Source organism: Myripristis murdjan, chromosome 10 (genome assembly GCF_902150065.1).
Source record: "Myripristis murdjan chromosome 10, fMyrMur1.1, whole genome shotgun sequence".
NCBI lineage: Eukaryota > Metazoa > Chordata > Actinopteri > Holocentriformes > Holocentridae > Myripristis > Myripristis murdjan.
Window position 1 is genome coordinate 5615006 of NC_043989.1, and position 23393 is coordinate 5638398.

The window sequence follows — 23393 nt, forward strand, 5'->3', positions numbered from 1 at the left end:
TTAAAATGTTGATAAAGGGGAAAAACTCATCTTACCTTTATATTGAAAGTTGTAGAAAATCATTGAAAACTGAATGAGGAAATCAATCCACAGCCGTCACCCATTCACAGATTTTATTATTAACTCTCTGACAGAGCGATGTCCATGTATATGAATCAATAAAAGGAAAAATTATGGAAAGGTATAAAGAATTAGAAAGAGCACATAACAGAAGACTCTCAGGCCTGGAGCTTTTTATCTGTAAACCTTTGGAATTTGAGTGGAACTATTTTAATCTGGCAGGAAATAATCCCATCTGTATCACCTGAAACTGAGGCAGCATCAGCCCAAACTCCTCGCAGCTTATTGGCTGCAATTACCTTTGTTGCCTGGCAACATGAGCTTGTTCAGCAGTCCAGCAGGAAGCAGAGGGAAGGCTGCTGATGAGAGCTGTTTTCTGTGTGGACTCATCGCTGCGTTCACACACATCTGACTTCTAAAGGGAGGAAGTGAAACCTTCACAGCCCCCTGTTATCACAAACACACAGTTTCACAGGCATGTTTTTATCTGTGCACACACACACACACACACACACACACACACACACACACACACACATACACACACACACACACACACACACACACAGGTTCCCAGGGCTGTTTGTACTCAAAGTGTCCATTATGCAATTTAGTGTATATGATACAAATTAAGTTTGAAAAAAGAGAAGTGCTTGGCAGATAAACAAAAACTTAGAAGAAAAGTTGTCCAGACATGTCAACGCTTGTCTCTTCACATGACCAAACTCTCAACATGGAGGCTTAGATGTGTGATTCACACACATCAGTGGAATACACACACGAGTGTGTGAGTCATGTGTGTGAGTTGCTGCCTGGACGTGACAGTCTGTTCTTAGATAGCCAAAATAAAAACATCCAGAGAGGCCGAGCGATGTGAATCTGCACCTCACAAGGTGAACTCTGGGACATTACTCATGTTACTCTGTGACAATGACTCAGCAGAAAATTCAATGCTGTAATGGTTAGCTAGGGCCCAGGCATACACCTCCATGCATGGCCATCGAGTGAAGTTCTTTACCTTTTTTGGCCTCCTGACAAACCTCTAAAAGGATTTGTGAGGCATTTTTAATGCATAAAGTGTTTACAGAATAAATAGATCAATACAAGGAGAATAAAAACAAAGCAATATAAAGCATGCAGGCCTGGCATAGAGCAGCTCCACGCTCAGGAATCAACAGTTTGAGTTGGTGTGACTTGTACGTCGCTCCACCTATGTCGCAGTATATCTGTATATCTTCACAGTGCAGTAACTCAGTGTTTGTTAGTGTCACTTCAGAGGCAGGAAAATGGAAAACTGCCCTCTAACTTATGGCATCAAAATGTAAAAGTTTACAAATCCCTTGGCTGGGCAGAGGCCAGTAACTGCATTTTACCTTCATAGGATAGTGTGATTGTTTTAGTGTATTTTTTTTTTCTTCTCTGCCAGGTGATGCGTTCCTCAGCCTGTCTTCAGACATCGAGGCGGCCTATCGGGAATACCTGGCCAACTACAACAACGTGACCTCCGTGGAGAACAGCTACAAACAGAAGGAGGCGCTCTGGAGCGAGATCGTCAAAGTCATCAAGAACTCAGCGTAGGTTCATATTTTCTGTTCAAACTGGCATCAGTGAAAGTTTAAAAGGTGGTCAGACCTCTAGTTAAACCTCATTCATTCGTTTACAGCAGCAGAGCAATTTCAAGTTCAGTTTCGGTGAACACTTGACTGAATTTTGGCAAAGCTGCGTTTAGTCAGTAGAAACTGGGTGGTGCTGACCTCTGTGAGGAAATTCAAGATTGGAGGCAATAATTCCTCCCACCAACCACTTTTATTTGACTGAACGTTGTCTGAGGGAGTTTTTTCTTGCCTGTGTTGAGGATTAAGTGAAGGGGTGTCGTCCTGTCTGTTTGCTGTTCATTTGTGGACCTAGAAATCCTGCAGAGACTGTAAACAGTGATTTTATATAGACTTGAAATTGAACTTCAACTTGATTACAAAAGTCAATAATAGAGAAGCTGCATGATTGGCAGTTCACCTCCAGACAGGCGTAGATGATAAATAATAATAAAAAGGAAAGTTAAATGTAATGTTAATGTCCCACCCCATCCCATTTTCACTCCATCGAGCAAAGAAAGTTTATTGGCTATAAAAAATAGGTCTGACCGCCCATCATCAACAGCTGTCATCATCACTCATAACATCACATCACCTCGTTCCTCTCTCCAGGCCGGAGGTGAACGCCACCTCTCTGAGTTTCTTCCTGGTGATGCCCGTGCAGCGAATCGCCCGTTACCCCCTCCTGCTGCAGACCATCCAGAAACACACGGACCCCGCCCACCCGGCGTACGGCCTGCTGGAGCAGACCGCTCACACCGCCGTCGCCTTAAACTGCCGCATCAACGAGTACAAACGCTTCAGAGAAGTCGGTAAGAGCGATAACCATCACAACCACCTGCTGTGGTCATGCAAATTGAGAGAGCAAGTACACTACTCACAAAAAGTTGGGGATATTTGGCTTTTGGGTGAAATTTATGGAAAATATAAAAAGTTCACACTACAGTGATATTATATCATGAAAGTAGGGCATTTAAGTAGAAGCATACACTGGTGATTTCCTCATCTCAAACAATTTCTTGAAACAAAAGCCAACAACAGTGGTGGGTATACCACAACAAAAAATGTCAGTGTCAATAACTTGTCATGTGCCCTTGAGCATCAATTACAGCTTGACCACGACGTCTCATGCTGTTCACAAGTCGACTTATTGTCTGCTGAGGCATGGCATCCCACTCTTCTTGAAGGGTGGCCCTCAGGACATTGAGGTTCTGGGGTACAGAGCTCCGAGCCTCTACACGGCGACTCAGCTGATCCCATAGGTTTTCTATGGGATTCAGGTCTGGAGAAAGTGCAGGCCACTCCATTTGAGGTACCCCAGTCTCCAGCAGCCGTTCCCTAATGATACGACCTCGATGAGCTGGAGCATCAAACACCTGATGTGAATTTTGCCGTTAAACTCCTTGTTAGAGAACAGCAACTTGTGCAAAAAGTACTGAAACATTGAACAGTTGGACATGTGCATTCAAAAGTTTACAGAAGGTCATATTAAGTTCACCTGTAAAGGTTATAATGCATTTTAGGTTCATCCTGAAATTTCACCCAAAAGCCGAATATCCCTAACTTTTTGTGAGTAGTGTATGTAGTAACACTCTGAGATGCAGCCAAAAGTAGAAACAGAAGTGAAGGCAGTAAAATAAAGTAATAAAACATTAAACGCACTGTATTTTCTGATTTATAAAGAGGGATATGTTGTTCCCTGACATTAAAATGTTTCTTAAGGGATGAAAGCAGCGGTGGATCGTCGCCTAAAGAGCTGCACCATCGTAACACCAGATTAACTGTAACTTTATGTTCTGTCTCTTTTCTGCAGCCGACAAATACAAGAAGACGGAGACGCTGACCATCAAGGACAAGATCAACCGCCTCAACAGCCGCAGCATCGCGAAGAAGACGGCGAGGCTCAGCCAGCACATCAAACACGAGACCGGAATCGCAGCGAAGGTGAGCGAGCTAGAGGGTAGAAACTTGGATTGATGCCATTTTCCACTTTTTTGTCTTCTTAAATTTAAAAGGTCACGTGTTTCCTTCATGATCAGATACAACTTGAGGACAAAATTTGAGGTGTGAGCTGGACTTCAATCAATCAATCTAACTTTATTTATAGAGCACTTTTCATGCCAAAGGAGCAGCCCAAAGTGCTTTACATAAAAACACATACAAACAATGCAACACATAAAAACAATACAACAAACAATAGACACAAGATATATCCCCCCCTTCTCCCACACATAAATACACACACACACACACACACACAAATTTAAAAACACTAAGGAATTAAAAACACTGAGGAAACGCTATCCTACACTCGCCACTTCGAAGTGAGGAAACACTAGAGAGAAGATAATCCATATTAAAGATTAAAATTCAGTAAATATCAATAAAAATAAATAAATAAATAAATAAAAGTAAATAAAATAAATACAATTCAGTTAAAGGCAAGACTAAAATGGTAAAATAAATAAACAGACAAGTAAATAATAAAATAAATAAAATTCAGTTAAAAACCAGACTAAAAGGTCAAAAATAATAAATAAATTAAAAAATTCGTAAAATAACATTTAATTAAAAGCCATACTAAAAAGGCAGGTCTTGAGTTTGCTTTTAAAAATGTCCACACTCTGTATTTTCCTCAGGTCCTCCGGCAAACTGTTCCACAAACGTGGGCCGTAATGGTAAAATGAGGCCTCACCATATGTTTTGGTTAAAACTTTTGGGATAATTAAAAGGGCGCTGCCTGAAGACCTGAGAGTTCTAGAGGGCAAATCAGATAAATAATCAGGACCAAGACCATTAAGACAGCTCGGTAGTAGCTTACAAAGAAACACACCTCCTGTGTCTCAGTGTCGACGTCAGGCTCTGCACGCATGCATCAGACAATAAAACCATATACCTGTCTCCCTGTGGGCTTCTGTGTCATAAAGCTGTGGATGCTGACTGGAGCTGTGGCTGAATGTTTAACCTGAGCATCATTTACTGCTTTGTTTACACCGCCAGCAGCTGTGGAAATCTGTGTGTCACCAGCAGCATTAATACACAGCAAAGCTTCGGAGCTTATCATCAACCGAGTGACGCGGCCGTCCTCCGATTCTTGTTTTGGAGGCATTTATTCAACAAAATAGGAGCGGACAAGGAAAACAGGAATGTACTGGAGTCTGATCGGCTGTCAACGGCCAACTTGAGTCTCCCAGCTCGCTCCGCTCTGGAGGAGGTGAACTTCCTGCGACTGAATGATGGCGTTCATCGCAGTTTTAACACACGATCGGGCATAAACCCCTCTTTCCTTCCCAGTACCACAAGAATACATGCACCACGTCAGGGTCTTTTACATTTAAAACTTGCATCTCCAGGTGAAAAAGTTCTTGTGAAGCAGCTCGTAAGGTAAACTTTACAATTTCAGAAATTCATGTCTGAGAGAAAGAGAAGGTTTCATGGTTTTTAATAATTCCTGAAAAGTTTCCTTGGTGCAGCCAGTCGAGACACTTTGCTTCATTGAGATGCTTTGGATTCAGGTTGTAAATCTGCTAAGCATCCTTCAGTAGGCTCACTGAAGGGCCCTTGAGCAACACCTTGAATTCCTGCCAGCATGCATGGTGCCTCTCTGTAGCTGAACTCGACCTCTGACCTCTGTGGATGGAGGATCAATGAAGTGTCACATTACATGAATGCCTCAGGATGCTGATGGTTCCAAACAAACCTTCAGGGCCCCAGAGCCATAAAAGTTATTCTTCCAGCATTTACCTTAGTAAATTATTAACCCGGGTAGAGGTAAACCTGCAGAGGGAACATGTGGAATGACCTGTTGTTGAACTGGCCGTCTTTCTCTGTTGCTTCAGTGTTACGCCTCGCTGACGCTTCACAAAGCTTCACCGTGCCAGGCTGCGGTTCACACCTGCCATCTCAGTTTCTGCGTCGCGATTAAAGAGTTCACTTTTTGTTTGGGATAACAACTTTGGATGTCCACATTTTGTCTGAAAATGCCACATATTGTACAATATGTGTCCTGGATCAGGATTTTAGACATCATAACATTGTGATATGGCTTAAGTTGTCTTTTCCTGGTTTTAAAAGAGGCATTACAGTATGATGATGAACTTACCAGACTGTCCAGGCTGCTCTATTATTTGCCTTTACCCGTTTAGTTATTATATAGGCGTTACTGGTGATAATTTCTCAAGAATCTCATTGTGTAAGTATTTTGAGAAAGCATCAGTAGTCATCCTCAGAATATCCTCACAATATCAATATTGAGGTATTTGGTCAAAAATATTGTGATGTTAGATTTTGTCCGTGTTGCCCAGCCCTATGCCATCTTAATGTTTTCCCGCGCCGCCTCTTGATCTTTTTGCTCTTATGTCCATTGTCGCCCTTTTGTGCTAAAGGCTGCAGAATCTGAGTGTGAGCCTGACTATTTCCAATCAGTTTTTCAAGTTTTGAGTCGCTGCAAAACCATTAGGGCTTTTTTTTTTTACTGTGACTGGGTGATCATGAGGATGCACCGACACAAGTGTGAGCGCAGCCTCAGAGCACAGAATGGACTGACAGCACCTGCACCGTGCGTGAAATATTAATGATGACTGTTGTAAGACTTTGTTGAAAGGCAGTGAAGGTTGGAAGGCAAACCTCGAGCTACATGTTAGAGTCCATGCTTACAAAATGCTTCTACCTGTGTCAAGGAATGCACCAGTAACACCAGCTGGGGTAGTTTGGGGTCAAAATAACTGATTAAAAATCCCTATTTTTTCCCTCTGATGCTGATCGATGGGTATTATCTAAGTCACACACATGCAAATTCATATTCTTGAATTATGATTGGCAATTAAGGGTTTGTACCTGTGAGGATTTAATGTAAGACTTGTTGCTTATGCAGACACAATCTTGGTGTATTATATCTTTAAAAAATGCACATTTAATCACATTGAAGAGCTTTTCTCACTCTCTTGTTTGGGACACACTGATAAAAGTACGTTCAAGAGAGCAGCCTTTCAGCTCTTTGTGAGACAGCTTTTCTGTTTTCTGTGTTTCCCCTGCGGTCCGTCTCAGCTGGTCGACGAGGAGTTCGACGCCCTGGAGGGTTTCTTCTACGTTCTGGAAAACGGGATCCTGCAGCTCCTGGAGAACGTGGAGACGTACCTGGACCACCTACAGGTAAACTCCAGAAAGAACTAACAGATAATGATTTCTTTTTTTAATAATTTTACCGTTGTCATGTTAAAACCTTTTTAAGTCCAAGTTATTTTGTAGTGTCTGAAGTTGCTTTGGATGGATTCTGCAGTGAATCGTCTCTAAGCTAAAACTAGACAACTGTTTTTAAGACTGTAGGATTCTTCATGGTTCTCTACAAAAGAAATAACTCTCTAGCATATCATATGTTGTGAAACATCTTTTGTTGACATTAGCTGGGAGAATACCTGTGGCTTGAAGGTCGCAGGTATGAATCCTGGACTGACGGGTGAATTCAGAATTTGGGAAAGTGAAAGAAAAACATTGTCTTCTTCCACGTCAGTGCTCCTGGGTTAACTGCTCAAAAGTGAAAGGCTGTATCTCTGCCTTATATCGAGCAGCTGTGTCACCAAACTGACTTTGAACTGTCTCAAGTACAAACTGCATGTAAGTCACGGTCTCACGATGTGATTTTGTATCATAAATGCAACTCCATACAGCTTTTTGTTGCTAAAAACATCAAATCTGCGTTGCACATGAAGAGAGAAATTGAGAAATGAGACGTGTTGAGCTGCAGTGTGATCGTACCTGCCAAACAGAGCCTGATTTTTAGCCTCGGGTCTCATTGTCTGACTCATTTAAACTTTAAATTGATATTATATATGTAGATTTATGTAGTCTTATGTGTAAGTTATAGTTTGTATTTTATATTTTAATTTATATTCTGAAAGCTAAGAAAGCATATAGAGCCTGCTTTCCCTGGATGAATGACGCTTGCACAAGCGTACACTTTGTTCCTCATGATCAGTTACATGATCAGTGTTTCCTTACAGCCTCAGTTTTTAGTGCCTTGCTCAAGTGTAACCTGGATTTGCTAGTTCTTCAATTGGAGTAAATATTCCCTTTCAGATTTTACCAGCTCAGTTTTAACCTGGTGAGTTATTCATGAGCGAGTCGCTGTGTGTGTTTATGAGTCGCTTCAGTGTAAACTCCAGGCTTCCTCCACTGCCTGAGGTCTCCACATGACTTTCTGTGTACCTTTTCGCTCTAAAATTATCCTCTATGGAAACTGTGTGTTTCCTATTTCTAGCCGTCTGCTCCCAACAAGGATCAGCATTGTGCTCTGTTACTTCCCACATTTTCCTGCCTCCTAATAGCTGCACTCTTCTTTATATCCTCATTTGCCTCCCCTCATTTTCTCTGTTTTTATTTTCAAAAGTTTACCGTAAAGGCTTTTAGCTGATGCTGTTACCCAGATCAGTGCTTCTCATCCCGCAAGTGTACTAGTTTCTTTTATCTTCTGCTGATTTTTTTAGACTTATTTTTTATTAAACAGCTTTATTTACTTTGTTTTAAGGGGTCACAAGACAGAAGGATGTTAAAAATCACTGATCTAGAAAACAGCACATGAATGTAGCACAGTAATATAAAAAAAAACATTCAGGACACTGCAGTGCCACACTCAGCTCTTCTTCGTTGGTGTCCAGAGGTTCCTGGCCTGTAAAACCGAGGAGTTTGACTTGGACATGGACGGAGAGAAGCCGGCCATCTGCTACAAGGAGATCACCACCGCCCTCAGACAGTGGATCCTCCCCACATTTGTGAGTCCAGCTGGCGTTTGGTTCTGACACACAGAGCGTGCACGGTGGAATCTGCAAATTCCCTTTTTTTTTTTTTTTTTTAATTCTCTCTTTTTTTTTTTATATAATTTTTTTTTATTTATATCGTACATACACAGAACATACCCTCTCATGCATACATATACTGACTTATACTGCAAGCTCACAATAATTATAGTGGTAGTGATGATAATGTTAATAATGCTAACAATAATAACAGCAATGACCTGATACAAATATAACGAGAGTATTTAAAAGAAAAATAAAAAATAAAAATAAAAAGTAAAAAACAAAAAAACAAAAAAACAAAGGAAACAAAAACCCACACACTCACACACAAACAGAGAGGGCGATAGCGGGCATCCTTGAGCTGTGCCTCTAGTCAACAAAAAAGACTCAGAGATAATTCCATTAGTAAACACTTGTGCCTTTGTTGATTTGTACATTGTTTTTATCATATTAATGAATTTCACCTGCAAACCTGCAAATTCCCACGTTACATACCAGGTTTTCAGAGTCTTTGAGTTTCTTTGAGCCGGGGTTTGTTCCAAAGCTGGAGGATTGATTTTAATCGATTACCAGCTCCAGGTGTTTGACTGTGACTACATTAAAGACTAAAGGGAATTGGGCCTTTTCAGTGAGGACACATGAACTTTTAAAAATACCGTCACCTGACTGCAAATCGTCCTTTCAGAGCCAGTTGAAATTCATTTTATTTAATTTACTTTTAGTTAACACTTTGCCTTCCTTGAATTTTTTTGACGTCTTTGCTGTACAAGTTACTCGGGCGGCGGCATTTACTCATATTTGCAGCTTTCTGTAATAATCTCTATTTGTGCCTATGTGAGCTGTAATTCTTTTAATGGCGAAGCACTTTGCACTTGATGTAGAAGTGCTTTAGCAATGAAGTTTATTGTTATGACCGGCTCCTACTCAGTGAGCAGATCATATTTGCTCACTTTGACGTGATTTTTCTTTGAGTCGGTTATTGATTTGTTTTTATCACTCCTCCCTTATTCCTGTATTCACTCACTTCCAGCCGTGCCTCCCTCCCTCAGAAGAAGTCGTGTTTAATGTTGAGGCGACTGCGTTTGTCTTAAAGAGTCAGTGAAGAGCTGCACTCTGCCTCCGTACGCCGTGAGGCAGGAAGTGTATTTTAGAGGGCTTTTTTTTTTTTTTTTTTTTTTTTTTTCAATTAATCGATAATTCATGTTGTCTATTAAGTGTCAAAAGTAATGACCAGTGCTCTGTGGAAGTTTAGAGTCAGTCCGACCGGCCAAATAAATAAATAAATAAATAATTTACAATAACAAGCTGGAACCAGAAACTTATTGAGGTGTTATTTGATAAATGACTAAAACAATTAATCGATTATTCATGTAATCTATTAAGTGTCAAAAGTAGGGCTTTGTGAAAGTTATTAGAGCCCAAAGTGAAGTCTTTGAATTGCTTCTTTGGTCTAACCAACCAAAAAAAAAAAAAAAAGAGAGAGAAAGAAAGAAAAAAAAGCTGGAACCAGAAACTTTTTGAGATTTTTATTTGATAAATGACAACAGCTGAAACAATTAATTGATTATTGCAGTTAAAATTAAATTGTCCGCTCACTAATCCCCCTTAATCCATCACAGACATAAGATAGACTGGTAATGTTTTATGTATCCTATTTAATTGTTATTTTATTGTGAAAAATATTGCTTTAAGATGATAAGAACACTTTGGCTCTCCCTCCTCTCCCTCCTCTCCCTCCGTCCAGGAGAAGAGGATGCGCACGTTGATCCACAAGCCGCTGTGCGCGCTCCGGGACCTCCTGGACGGCCCGAGGAACCTGATCAGGAAGCGGCTGGACAAGCTGCTCGACTATGAAATGATAGAGGCTCGGTCCACGCTGAGCTACGAGGAGCAGGCGGTGGCCAACACCTACAGGTAGACGACGCTGAGCGGATCAGTTTAAAGGTGTAAGACAGAGAATGAAGTGCTTAAAAAATGGTATTAACTTTGTGCAACGAGAGAAAATAGAGCAAAACGCCGAGCCAGTGCATGCTGCAAAAAAAATCTGCATTCATTTTAAATCACGTCAGATTAAAGGTGAGGCTTGTCGTGATAACAGTAGAGTTCGCTCAGATGCGCTCTCCCTCTCTCTCTCTCTCCTCTCCTCTCAGGACGATCAACACGCTGCTGCTGAACGAGCTGCCTCAGTTTAACGGCCTGGCCCTGCAGATGATCTGGAGCATGTTGGGCACGTTCAGCTGCCTGCACAAAGACCTGGCATCAGACATGGAGCAGCTGTTCCAGAGCTTCGCGCAACAGGTACACACACACACACACACACACACACACAAAGATCCAGCAGGAATCAAAGCTGGGTGGTGTCAGTGCCGTGCTCTCATCGTCAGAGAATCAGAGACACTATAATAATCAGCACATATGTTGTATCCTTTAATCCAAAGCAAACATGGCTCCTTTTCTCCAGTGGCGGTCATATCAGCTGTGTGGATTTTAAGTGAAAAGCTCCAGAAATGCTGCATTAAAATCAAATCTCCTCCATGCAGCGACATCACTTCCTGAAACTTTTTCATCACCTTTTTTCATAATTTCCTCTTAGAAAAATATCGAGTGGAAATTGGACCTTATTTTGATGTCACAATACAATATCATAATGCCATACTGGGTACAAGAAGTGTGGTGATCACTACAATTTTTTTTTTTTTAGGAGGCATAAACCTGCTTGCCAGAATGTCAGCAATTTAAAAATGTCATTGCAAAGAGCAAACAATATCTTATCACTGTCATATCAGTGATTTGTGTTTGTGCTGCAGCAGAAGAGTTTCTAGCAAATACTGCAGATCCTTTTTTGGTATTTTTGCACTGTTGAATTTTGATGCAATGAATTTCAATATAAAGTCATACAGTGAGTGGACTTTTTGTGGGTTGCTGTTTTGTGGATGTGTGTGAAACCTCTTCCAATCCCCTCATCTGTTCCTCTCTCTCTCTCTCTTTTTCAACCTTTCTCTCCTTCCACCTCCCCTCAGCTCCCTCACAGCTCTCTGGACCCCGGTGCATTCTGGGAGTGGGCGGAGCATACGGTGCTGGAGGAGGCGAAGAAGCTGGAGACGCTTTGTCAAGACGTGCAGGAGACGCTCAACGCACCTGCCGTCCAGGTGGGAGCTGGAATAGTGTGTGTGTGTGTGTGTGTGTGTGTGTGTGTGTGTGCATAGATAGATACATAGATAGATAGAGTGAAGACCAAAGATCAGCCTGGTGTTTCACTGAGGCTTCATTAAGACTTAATACAAAGGTCATTTTCACACATATGGGTGTGGAAAAGTTTGAACTAGACTCCATTTGAACTGATTCATTTTACTGATTGAGCTTCTTTTCGGAAAGCTGCAAGTGAACTTTTTAATATTTACATTTGGGACAGTAGATAGTTGGATGTCAGAAATAGCCTCTTGGTAAGAAAAGAAGAGTTTGAAATCTCCCTGACTTCTGTAAAAACCCATTTTCTTCACTTTATCACTGAAAACCTGAGTTTTTCTCCCTGGAAGGCTGCATCATTCAGGATCAGGCGTTAAAGAGACGGGGGCGCGTCACGACCCGGCTCGTCCTGTCCGCCGGCTGCCGGCTATGTGATTAGTCACCGCAGTGTGATGTCAGCTTGTGTTGCTGCAAAACTTGATTCTGGCTTTTTTACTGGACAGCACTGCATTTTTTTTGCAGAACCTCCTGCGGTGCACACTGCTGCAGCCAAAAACACATGAATCCCATCAAAGTGAATGAGAGTCCCTGCATTTTTGCTGCAACACCTGATCCTGTCTGAAAGCAGACGAACTGATCTTGTGTTACTCGCTCTGTCGCAGCATTAAGAGCCGCTGTTGCGCTTAAAGCAAAAGATCCTGCAGTCATTGCCAGAATGCATGGTCAGTGCTAAAATTTCCTCACTTTGCTTGAAACTTTATTGAAATGCAACTTGTCATCACAGATCAGTTAGAATCAGACTAAACTGCTGATTTTTGGTGATTTGGGGGATTTTTGGTGAAACGGTCCACCAGGAGTCGTGCAAACTTTGCAAAACGTTCAGCGAGTCCACACCAAACACTGCAGGAATGAAAACCATGTCAGAATGATGTGACTTGACAATACAAAGAAATGAAGGAATGAATGAACTTTATTTACATAGCAGCTTTCATGCACACAGCTCAGTGTGTGACAGTTCAATGAAAACGAAACACAAATTTAAAACTGTGCACAACAAGAACACAACACTCATTTCAAACCAAACACAATAGAAACACACACACACACACAAAATCACTTTAAAAACTCATAATAAATCATATAAACCATTAAATTAGAACAGGTGGTTGCTAGTTATAGGCTATATTAAAAAGATGCGCTTTGAGTTGTCGTTTAAATCTGTCTACTGAGTCAGAAATCAGCACAATAGTGAATAAATCACCTGTCACCGGACACCTGGTCTGAATCCGAGTCTCTGTTGTTCTTCGGCTGCAGCAGGTGGACGAGGAATTAGAGATTAGAGTCGGTGCACAAACACAATCAAGACAATACATGAGCACAAACAACTGAATACAAGCTCAGCAGCACAGAGCTGAGCCGCAGCGTGCAGGACCGAAGAGTCTGAAACATCACTTTACTCGGCTTTATATTTGCAGAATTAGTGTTTAGTGCTTCTTAAAATGACGTAGGTTATCTGAGGATGTGAACTTTTAAGGCAAAGAAGTGCTTTTCTGAAAATAATAGATGTTTGGTGGCTGTTTGCTGTGTAATGATCACCACCTGCAGATCAGAGTTTATGCACCTTTTTATTTACCATCATCGCTGTTTGGGAACAATGTTTTCATCAGTGGATAGTCTCTCTTCCCGATATAGAAACATGTTTGTTTTTGTGATCTGGTATCTTTGGGCAGATGATTGTTGACCTGATAACCCTCGTTCGTCTGCGGTGCGATTACACTGTCAGTGTCTCGGAGGCGTTTGTTTGAGGCTGCGTTTCCTGCTCGGCTTCCTTCAGACGTCTCAAAAGTGGGTCAGATTCCCTCAGGCCGCCCGGCAGCCTGCGTGAACAGGATGCACCGCTCGAGTCATTTCTCAAAAATCAACTTCCACTTCAGCAGCTCGCATTACAGCAGCTGATCGGCAGGTGCTGCGTGGTTTCAGTTCTACTTTTGGGAAATCTTCATAGAAATTAGATTAAATTTCCAATAGATTCTCTTCAGTGTAATCCAAAAGCTGTTTTTTTTTTGTTGTTCTTAGATGTACAAATACACAAGATAGTTTTATTTGTTTTTAGGCCTCTGCACCAGGAACACCTTGAGGGAATTTCTTCAGATTTGGCACAAACTCAATCAAATCAATTATAAACTGATTAGATTTTGGTGGTCAAAGGTCAAAGTCACCGTGACCTCATAAAACACATTTCTAGCCATAAATCACTCATTTATACGCAAATTATGACCGAGCTTCACACAAATGCTTAATAGGATAAAAGTCATGAGATTTTATATCCAAAAGGTCAAAGGTCAGCTTCACTGTGAACTCATAATGTTCTGCAAAAATCACTTTTCTGGCTGATATTCGACACCATAACTGAGCATTTTTGCTTCAGGTGACAAAGCTCTCCATCAGTTCTCTGTGCTCCTCTGTGAAAATAGTCTCGAGAAGACAGCCTGTCTCTCCCTGGAATGATACGTGTCAATATAGTGATAACAAAAATACACTTTAACCTTTTATTGAATTCCTTTAAACTCTTAACTACTGTTTTTATCTGAGGCTGGACAGACATGGGAAGTCACAACTCGACCGGTGTGTTGAGGGAACAGCCGTGGTTATAGGCGGTCATTCTCGTTTTACCTGCTGGTTATTTCAGTCTCCTTTCTATTTCTGTTTGAGATCTGTCCATCATGATGCACAGGCAGCAGAGCGTTTCAGATCCACACCTTCACACCGTGTAGCTGAGCAGAAGCATCAGAGACAGAGAGAGCGAGAGAGAACTGTGCTTCTGCTTCCACTTTTCTACAGACTCATTGAGATTTAAATTATGTCAGTAATCTATGCTTCATTTAAAAGGGCTTTGAAAGATCTGAAAGATCTTTTGAAAGAGTTTTGACCATAAACACGTCCTCAAACCTAGAGAAACAAGTGTAAAAGGTAAATAAATGAAGAATGGTTGTGAAAAGATGTCCTGCAGACTGAAATCAGAATGAATTGTTTATTTTATGAGAACGAGCTGAGAAAAGTCGACTAAAATACCAAAATAATTTTCTGTAATTGTCGAATTGTCTAGTTGTCTCACTCTGTGTGTGTGTGTGTGTGTGTGTGTGTGTGTGTGTGTGTGTGTGTGTGTGTGTGTGTGTGTTTGTGTCTGTGTGTGTGTGTGCCCCGCCCGTCTGGCCTTATTGAAACTTTATACAAACTTTAATTATTTGCAGACATTGTTTTCCTAAGGCGTGTCGTCTCAGTGAGTTTTTTTTTTTTTTTTCTTGGGTTTGCTGTTAATTTTGAGCTGTCTGAGGATACTGACCGAGACACATTGACCTGTTCTATTCTATTCTATTCTATTCTATTTTATTTTCTTCTGTTGTATGATACTCTGCATTGATTCAGTTTGACCACCTCCATTCATTTCCATTTGATAGGACTCTCCTCTGGTTCTACTTGGTTCCACAGGGTTCTGTTCACTTTCTCATTCTTCTTCTTTCTTTCGGTTCACTCCCTGGTTCTACTCTGGATGTCATCCGGTTCTTTTATTTTATTTTTTTTCCAGTCCTGTTCTACTCTAACTTCCTCCACGTGTCTGTCTCTGCCCTCAGCCTCCCAGTCCATCGTCTCAGCGGCGTCTGAAGCAGCTGACAGAGAAACACGGCTCAGGCAGGATCTACCAGCTGACCGGCGCCGTGGCGGGCGGCCGCGACCTGGACCTGAGCCTGGCCCGGGGCGAGCTGGTCGCCGTCATCAGCGAGGCCGACAGCCGCGGCGACAGACGGAGGTGGCTGGTCGACGCCGGCGGTAAGAGCCAACGAGCCGCCCGGTCACTGCTGACAAGTCCCTGATTTTTATTTGTATTTTTTATTTCATCTTAAATAGTCTCCATCTTTGGTGAAAACCGCTCAGCACTGCGGTATTTCTGCAACTGCACATCTGTCAATCAAACAGTGTGGGCGGGACTTGGATTTTCTGTTGTTGCTGGAGTTTTGTGTTTCTGTAGGCGGCAGGAAACGAGCTGCAGGTCCCAGAGTGTTTAGAGCAGGAAATGGAAAAGCTTTATGAGCAGGATATGAGTTCAGCAGCCATCACTGCAAAAAATCTTCATCTTTACATGTCATTAAGAAATGTTAAAAATGTGAAAATTGTGTTTTTTCTTAATTCAAGGTAAAAATCTTTCCAGTGCGATGAGATGAATCCAACACTAATTGACTTGATTCAGAATTTTTCCCAATCAGCTTTCATTTTCTTGATGTTAGTGGGATGATGTACCTCGTTTCATTTGATTGTCTTCCAGAAACTGGGACTAAATAAATCCTTGAGTCCATGAAAACAAGCAGCAAAACAGACATTTGTTGATATGAAAATATTGCCGATGAGTTTTATGTGGGGAGCTGGTGGTTGTCATCAGCACGGCAGAAGGCTCCACGGATTAAATGTTGTAAGTTTGTTAAATCTGTGTTATTATGAAGAGGAGCAGGTAGTGAGGAGGACTGAACGAGAAAGATGCAGCAGATATTCTCAAACTGCCTGTAAATCACAGTCGCTCCTCACTCCTGTGTAGAAAAACCTTTTGAGCTTTTCTCTACTGCAGCTCAGGGGAGCCCCCTGGTGTCTGAATACTGTTATTGCAGTTGACCCAGCACCAAAAAAAGCTATGGCTGTGGCTGTTTAAGTCAGTCCACTCTGCAATCTCAAGAGGTTGAACATAACTAAAATGTGCAGGACAGAAAAAGTCTCTTAGGAACGCGTGTGCAGTGTGCAGACTCTGTTTTCATTTCTTAGTTTTACAACCATCTCTGCAGTTTGGACAGGAGGCCATGTTTTATTCTGAAATCATAGATATTGTAGTGTTCTGTGTGCTCATGTTTCTGTGTGCAAGACCGCTTGCCTTTTATGTAATGCTTGCTGTCAAATGCATGTCTGTTGTGACTGCATGGAAGTGATGGGTGTGTTGGAAACATTTGGATATTTGATATGTTAACCATTGATTTTTTTTTTTTTTTTTTTTTTTTTGTAGCCCCCGCCTCCTCTCCTAAAGAGGCTTTTCCTTTTGCCGGGCTGCCATTGTGAATAAGAATTTGTTCTTATTGACTTGCCTGGTTAAATAAAAGGTTAAAAGGTTCAAATTAAGATCGTCGCCCTTTAATTAAGAAGTTAGATGCCATCACAGTGAAGCTGATGTGAAACTCAATCCAGCCTTACATGTGACATCCTCAGTTTACACCAAGCTTCCTCTGTGTGTGTGTGTGTGTGTGTGTGTGTGCCTCGTCTCCAGGCAGAAGAGGCTACGCTCCCGCCTCCAAGCTGATTCGCTATCACCAGCCGGCAGAGGACCCGCCCCCTTCGCCCCACCTGGCCCTGCCGGAGGGCGGAGCCGCGCTCAGAAGAAACTCCTACACCCCCGAGAGCCAGCCGCTGACGGCCGTGAGCCCCGCCTACTTCCAGGTGATTGACAGATCCATACGGGGGCAATGGGTGGTGTGATAATCTTACAGGTCCGGCATGAAGTTACCGTTAAGGTTTTTCCAGGAAATGAAATAGATGAGATTTTCATATTAAAAATGCCACTAAATTAGAGGAAAGATGCAACAAGAGGAAAATGTAATCTTTCATTTTGTCATGGCTTACTCATAGTTAAGGTTTGCAGGCGGTTTTTCAGGAACAATAAATAGCTGTCACATTAACAATAATAATGTGTGTTACGCTATAATTAGTCCCTCCAGGATTTGTGATCTTGGAGTCAAATTAATCATCATGAAAATAAGCAATCAGCATAACTGGGAGAGTTTGTAATTTTGTCCTGTTAGTATTTCTGAAAAAAAAAAAAAAAAAAAAAAAAAAAACAGGTCAAATTGGAAAAATGGTGTGTGTGTGTGTGTGTGTGTGTGTGTGTGTGTGTGTGTGTGTGTGTGCCTACATAGTAGAAGCGTGAAGAGTTGCAGATGTGTGTGAAAGAGGCTTCAGGTTTTGCCTTGTGAGCTTAACGGGAGGATCTGTGGGGGAAAAAAAAATAAATATGCTGCTGATTTTTTTTTTTTTTAATCCATCTGGACTTTTCAGTCATTTGCTGATTTCATCGTCACGCTCTTTCAGCCTCTCTTGTACAAAGATGACACAAACAAAAAAATATTAAGCCAGGGAAAAGCTCACAAAGGAGATATGAAGAAAAACTGAAGTCCTCTTAATGATGTGGATCCACGTGATCTGGCAGACCGTCGGTGGTTTTCGGCTCCACTCGCTTTTCAGTATTTTGTTTTTTCTCGTTTCTCACTCGTTTTTCCTCCCTGTTCCAACTCGAGCCGACTCAGAATGGCTGCTTCACATGAACAATATCAGTGTGACTGTGAGATTCGCTGTTTTTTTTTTTGTTTGTTTGTTTTTTTGACACAGTGCTATGACACAAGTCTCACAAGTCTTGTGAGTATTTCCTTGTTGTAAGCAGTGACCAGCCGGGCTTCACTGTTTAACTTCCCTCTGACCAATCAGTGGTCTGTTGTACATGAGGATGGTAGGTAGTGTTTGTGGGAAGGATGGACCAGCAAGCAGGCGTAGATTTTGAAAGATGTAATAATTTATTCAGGCCAGCCACAAAAAAAAAAAAAAAAAAAAGAACAAAAATAGTCTCATCCAGTCTCTTTTGGACAAAAAAATGAGGAAAATGGCAAATTTTGCTGCCTTCAGTACAGCATAGAGCCCTCCATTTCAGAGTATGAAACAGATAAAAGACCAGTCTGCTAGTTTCCTCAACCTTTTATACCTGGCCAGCTGTCTGTCTATCTCAGGTGGCATCACTCTCAAATACACTTTAGAGGGGAAAAGCACTCCCTCTTAAAGGGGCAGGCAGGTCAGCAACTAGAGTCCCCATACAGAAAACCTGGGTAATCAAAAAGAACTAAACACAATTAAATAAGCACTTCCCAATCATAGGCTTATAGCTTTTATATGTTGATGAAATGAGTGAGAGGAATGTGCACCTTCCTCTCAGCACACATATCAACATGAACTTAAATCACAGATAAGTCATGGAGGAAGTGAGCTCCATTACATGATTTTTTTTTTTTTTTTTTTCACTTCAGTAGCAGGTACTTTTTGAAACATTTGTCTAATGGAAAACCAAAAAAAAAGCGTGTAGAGTTCAAGCAAGTAGAGCCGATGTGGCCTGCTCTGCCTCCGGTGATGATATCACACGTATCTTGTGTTTGTTTAAGTGCAAACACTTGTGAACGGGTGAAAAATATGAAGCCACGTGCACTTTTTTTTGTGCACGACCTGCAAACCAACACACCACCTCGATTCTCCTCTTGTCACGTTGGACGTCCCGCTGTGGCGTGACGAGCGCTGAAGACGCTGTCCCAAGCTAAAGAACAGAGCCACAGTGCAATGTCCGATCGAAATAAATAAATAAAAAAATAAATAAAATTATCATCTGCAATCTACAATATTCAGGAAGCATCACTGCAGAAACACATGAGGCACCTCTTTTATTTATTGTTGCAAATGAATCATGCACTTCTGATTTGGTTTTGTTGTTTTTTTTTACACATACGAATGTGATGGCAACTTCAGAGTTTTATCATGCTGCAAACTGCATGTGTGTGTGTGTGTGTGTGTGTGTGTGTGTGTGTGTTTGCACATGCATGAGTATGTGTGTTAATTTTCCAGATTAAAAGTTGCAGACTCTCCGTGTGTCCGACAAATGAGTGATCGATGTGACAGATTTCCGCTGCACACACATCAATCAGTCGCAGGCCTCGTGTGTGTGTGTGTGTGTGTGTGTGTGTGTGAGAGAGAGAGACTGTCTTCCTGTGTGTCAGTGTGTTGAAGTGTATGAAAGAAGGCTTCCTTCAGTTTGTGTGAGAGCGATAGCGTGCATGTGTGTGTGTGTGTGTGTGTGTATGAGTGTGTGTTAATGGAAGGCTCCATAATTAGCTATTTAACCTTGTAAGCTAGGTTAGTGTGTTAAGGGTCGAACCTCCTCATTTCATCAGCTAATTTATGCAGCTCCCCGGGCTGTGATAGTGTCTGTGTGTGTGTGTGTGTGTGTGTGTGTGTGTGTGTGTGTGTGTTGGGGCTGTTAGAGAGAGAAAGCCGTTGTGTTTGATTTAGATTAGAGACACTCTGAGAGAGAGCGGGGTGTCACTGGTCGTAAATTTCAGATGGTTTGTGTGTTAGAAAGAGAATGAGCGAGCTGTGTGTGTGTGTGTGTGTGTGTGTTGGATACGGCACGTGTGTGTGTACACGTGACGGAGTCGGAGACAGACTTTGGGGCGTGTGTGTGTGTGTATGTATGTATGTGTGAGATATGCCTCCATACTGCCTGTAAAAGTGAGTGATCGCTCCGGTGACCTTATAGAGGCGATTTTTCACCCACGACCCTGACTGCGCTCATATACAACACACACACACACACACACACACACACACACACACACACATGCATTCTCTCTCTCTTGCTTCACCCTGATTCCTCCATCATTTAGCCTCCATGTCACTCGCCTCTTCCATCTTTGACTCACACCTCTCTCTCTCTCTCTCTCTCTCTCTCTCTCTCTCTCTCTCTCGACCATGTTGTCATGACGACCTTCCACCACTAAGCGGCGCTGTTTAGCTGCACTGTGCTTAATCCTACGGAAGCTACAGCACATGTGAGGCAATCCTTACAGCCAATAACCATGACCGCTTTTTTTTTTTTTTTTTCTCCTCTTGTCTCTACTCAGCAAAATGCTAATTAAATGCTAATTGGTTAGATCGTTAGGGCAGAGCCAATGTCGTGGCGGAGAGGGGAGCCGAGGTGAGGAGGAGCAGGCTAAACCCTGTCACACCAATACCCAACAGGGCTCATTAAGAAGCTGTCATTCTCTGTGTGTGTGTGTGTGTGTGTGTGTGTGTTAGGGTGGTGATGAGATGGGATTTGTCAAGACAAAACTGGTGGACTTGACCTTTTTAGGATATGTTACAATGGCTTGCAGATTTGTGTGTGTGTGTGTGTGTGTGTGTGTGTGTGTGTGTGTGTGTGCTGCATACTGTAAATGAGGAGCACCAGGTTTGAATGCCAGCTTCTATGCGTCACCGCACCTCAAAATAACCTGAAACAGCAATTATTTGACGGCTGTTACTTCACCTGGACACGCCGTCCCGACCACGCCGGATAACACACCGGCAGAGGCGGGAAAGACAATATCTTGTTGAATTTTCCTTCACTTTGCCGAAGTTTTTACTGAAGGATAAAGAATATTATCGCTGCCTGGTGTGGCGGAGAAAAGGAATGAACTCAGCCCAAACGGATGTGGTGTTCATGCGGTGGGAAACAGCAGAGGGCAGGATGATAATGCCATGTCGGGCCTGCTGGCTGAGGCCCTGGGCTGTCCTCAGCTCGGGGGGGAAAAATAGCCCAGGGCTTCTTCCTCATGCTGTGTTCAAACATGCATTCATTAACCCTGGACTGTGTTAGCCCTGGGTTAACAATTCACATTTGCACCCCAGAGCCCTGGGCTAACATCTGCTGCACAGACACCACGGTCCACCGGAGTCTGCAGTCTGTCCGTGCGTGTGGATGGACGGACTGATCAGCCGGCTTTCCACGGCCGCGCCAAACTTCCACTCATCCATGGTGCCTCGGTGGGGCTGTCGGAGCCGGTTTCCAGGTGCTGATGGCCCACCACATACCCGTGGGCCAGGCAGGGGCTAACCGAGGTCCGAGGTGGCGTTGAGGGTCGTGGGCGGAGCTTATTTGGCTTTGGGCGGGGAGACGGTGCAGCTGATGAGTACAGATGTCAGCACAGCAACAGCATTCATTAACTTGTTTTTAGACAATTTTCACTTGTTTCAAGTGAATTTTCACTTGAAAATTTGCTTGTTTCATTGGCAAAATTTGCCAGTGAAAATTCACTTGAAACAAGTGAAAACTGTCTACAAACAAGTTACTTCTTAGGTGATCATGTCTTATTTTAAGTGTAATGAGATATTTTGACTAGAAATAAGACATTTTGACTAGAAATAAGACAAATATTCTTGGTAAGATTTTGAGTTTTTGCAGTGCACTTCTACCTTTGTTTGCAGATCTGTGGGCAAAACGATCATAAACTAAATGTAATTTCCACGTCCCACCTTTGTCTCCTCTCCAGGTGTTTGCGGGCTACGACTTCTCGGCGAGAGGAAACCACGAGGTCTCGCTGCGGGCCGGCGACCCGGTCCGAGTCCTGGAGCCGCACGACAAGCGAGGGAACCCGGAGTGGAGCCTGGTGGAGGCGAGGGGGGGGCAGCGCGGCTACGTGCCCTCCAACTACCTGGCCATCGTGCCCATGACCCCCATGCCACCCAGCGGCTACTAGCAGCACCGCCAGGGAGGAGGGAGGAGGGAGGGGGGAGGGGGGGTGTTTCTGTGTTGGAGTGCAAGCGGTTAATATTTTATGCCAAGGTGCTTTTTACCATTTTCCAGCGTTCAGGACTCTTGTAGAAACGTTCACAAGAGTTCACAGTTGTTCTCTTGTCTTTTGTTTTTTGTAAATGTTGTTCTTACCAGAGTAATTTTTATCAAAGTGGAATAACCTGTGTGACAGCTCGTAGACGTCACTGGACACTAAAACGCTACGCGAGAGCAAAGCGAGAGCAGAAAGTAATTTGTAAAAATACTATTATACAGTTAAAACAATGTAAAACTGTACAAAGAAAATTAGATCTAATTGTAGGTTTTACAAACTTTATGTTGCTGTGGATGAAATCAGACATGTGATTAAGCCAAATATCAGCGCGACATATCAGTGAAGTGATTTATCAGTCTAACCCAAATACTGGCCATCGGTTATTGTAGATTTCAAGACAAAAACTCATTTCAAAATACACACTGCAAAAACTCAAAATCTTACCAAGAATATTTGTCTTATTTCAAGTCAAAACGTCTTATTTCTAGTCAAAATATCTCATTACACTTAAAATAAGACACGATCACTTCAGAAGTAACTTGTTTTTAGACAATTTTCACTTGTTTCAAGAGAATTTTCACTTGTTCCACTGGCAAATTTTGCCAATGAAACAAGAAAATTTTCACCTCACCTGTTTGTTTCAGAAACAAGTGAGGTGATCATGTCTTATTTTAAGTATAATGAGATATTTTGACTAGAAATAAGACATTTTAACTTGAAATAAGACAAATATTCTTGGTAAGATTTTGAGTTTTTGCAGTGCAATTACAAAACTTTCTCCACAACGGGCAGGTTAAACCCTTGTTTATTTACTTGTTTCTATACAAAACCAGAGACCTAGTTTGTGGTTGTTTTTCCTCTTATTTATGTTCACTACTCTGGAGCAAACCTGTGAGTCAGTCAGTGTAAATGCATCGCTAACTGTTGTGTAAAAGCCGTAATGCCGCTAAAAGCCTTGTTTACTGGGTCTGTGGCTGCTGATGGTGCTGTGCCGCAGCTCCTCGTCATCATCACGGCTCTCTGGTCTTATTACCGTAAAAAAAATGACGGTCACTATGATGAGAGATGCTGCTTTTTCACCCCCCCGCTCCCTCCTTCGCAGGCTTATGAAGTAATTACTGTCTGAAAGGCTTCAGCAGTAACGAACGCTGTCCCCTGAAACTCTGCTGCACACAGAGACCTGAGCCTCTCCACAGTCATCAAACAGCAGCATGTGATCATCACTTATTATGGCTTTCAGTGCCAAAACCACCTTCATCTTAAAGGGGCAATTCACCCAAAATACAAATTAATAATATATTCTCTCTCTTGTA

At 42.3% G+C, this 23393-nt stretch overlaps 1 protein-coding gene across 3 annotated transcripts in view; it reads left to right on the forward strand.

Moving 5' to 3' along the window:
- The window catches only part of arhgef37 (Rho guanine nucleotide exchange factor (GEF) 37), a 38974-nt gene extending 16381 nt beyond the window's left edge, over positions 1 to 22593 (forward strand). For all 3 annotated transcript variants that reach the window (XM_030062256.1, XM_030062253.1, XM_030062254.1), the window contains 11 exons: positions 1487 to 1634; positions 2265 to 2464; positions 3466 to 3596; positions 6699 to 6803; positions 8306 to 8419; positions 10191 to 10360; positions 10597 to 10744; positions 11467 to 11595; positions 15265 to 15460; positions 16935 to 17104; positions 21784 to 22593. In XM_030062256.1, the coding sequence (XP_029918116.1) occupies positions 1487 to 1634; positions 2265 to 2464; positions 3466 to 3596; positions 6699 to 6803; positions 8306 to 8419; positions 10191 to 10360; positions 10597 to 10744; positions 11467 to 11595; positions 15265 to 15460; positions 16935 to 17104; positions 21784 to 21990 (1718 nt within the window). In that variant the 3' untranslated portion in view covers positions 21991 to 22593. The remainder of the gene's footprint in view (positions 1 to 1486; positions 1635 to 2264; positions 2465 to 3465; positions 3597 to 6698; positions 6804 to 8305; positions 8420 to 10190; positions 10361 to 10596; positions 10745 to 11466; positions 11596 to 15264; positions 15461 to 16934; positions 17105 to 21783) is intronic.
- Positions 22594 to 23393: the final 800 nt, after the last annotated feature.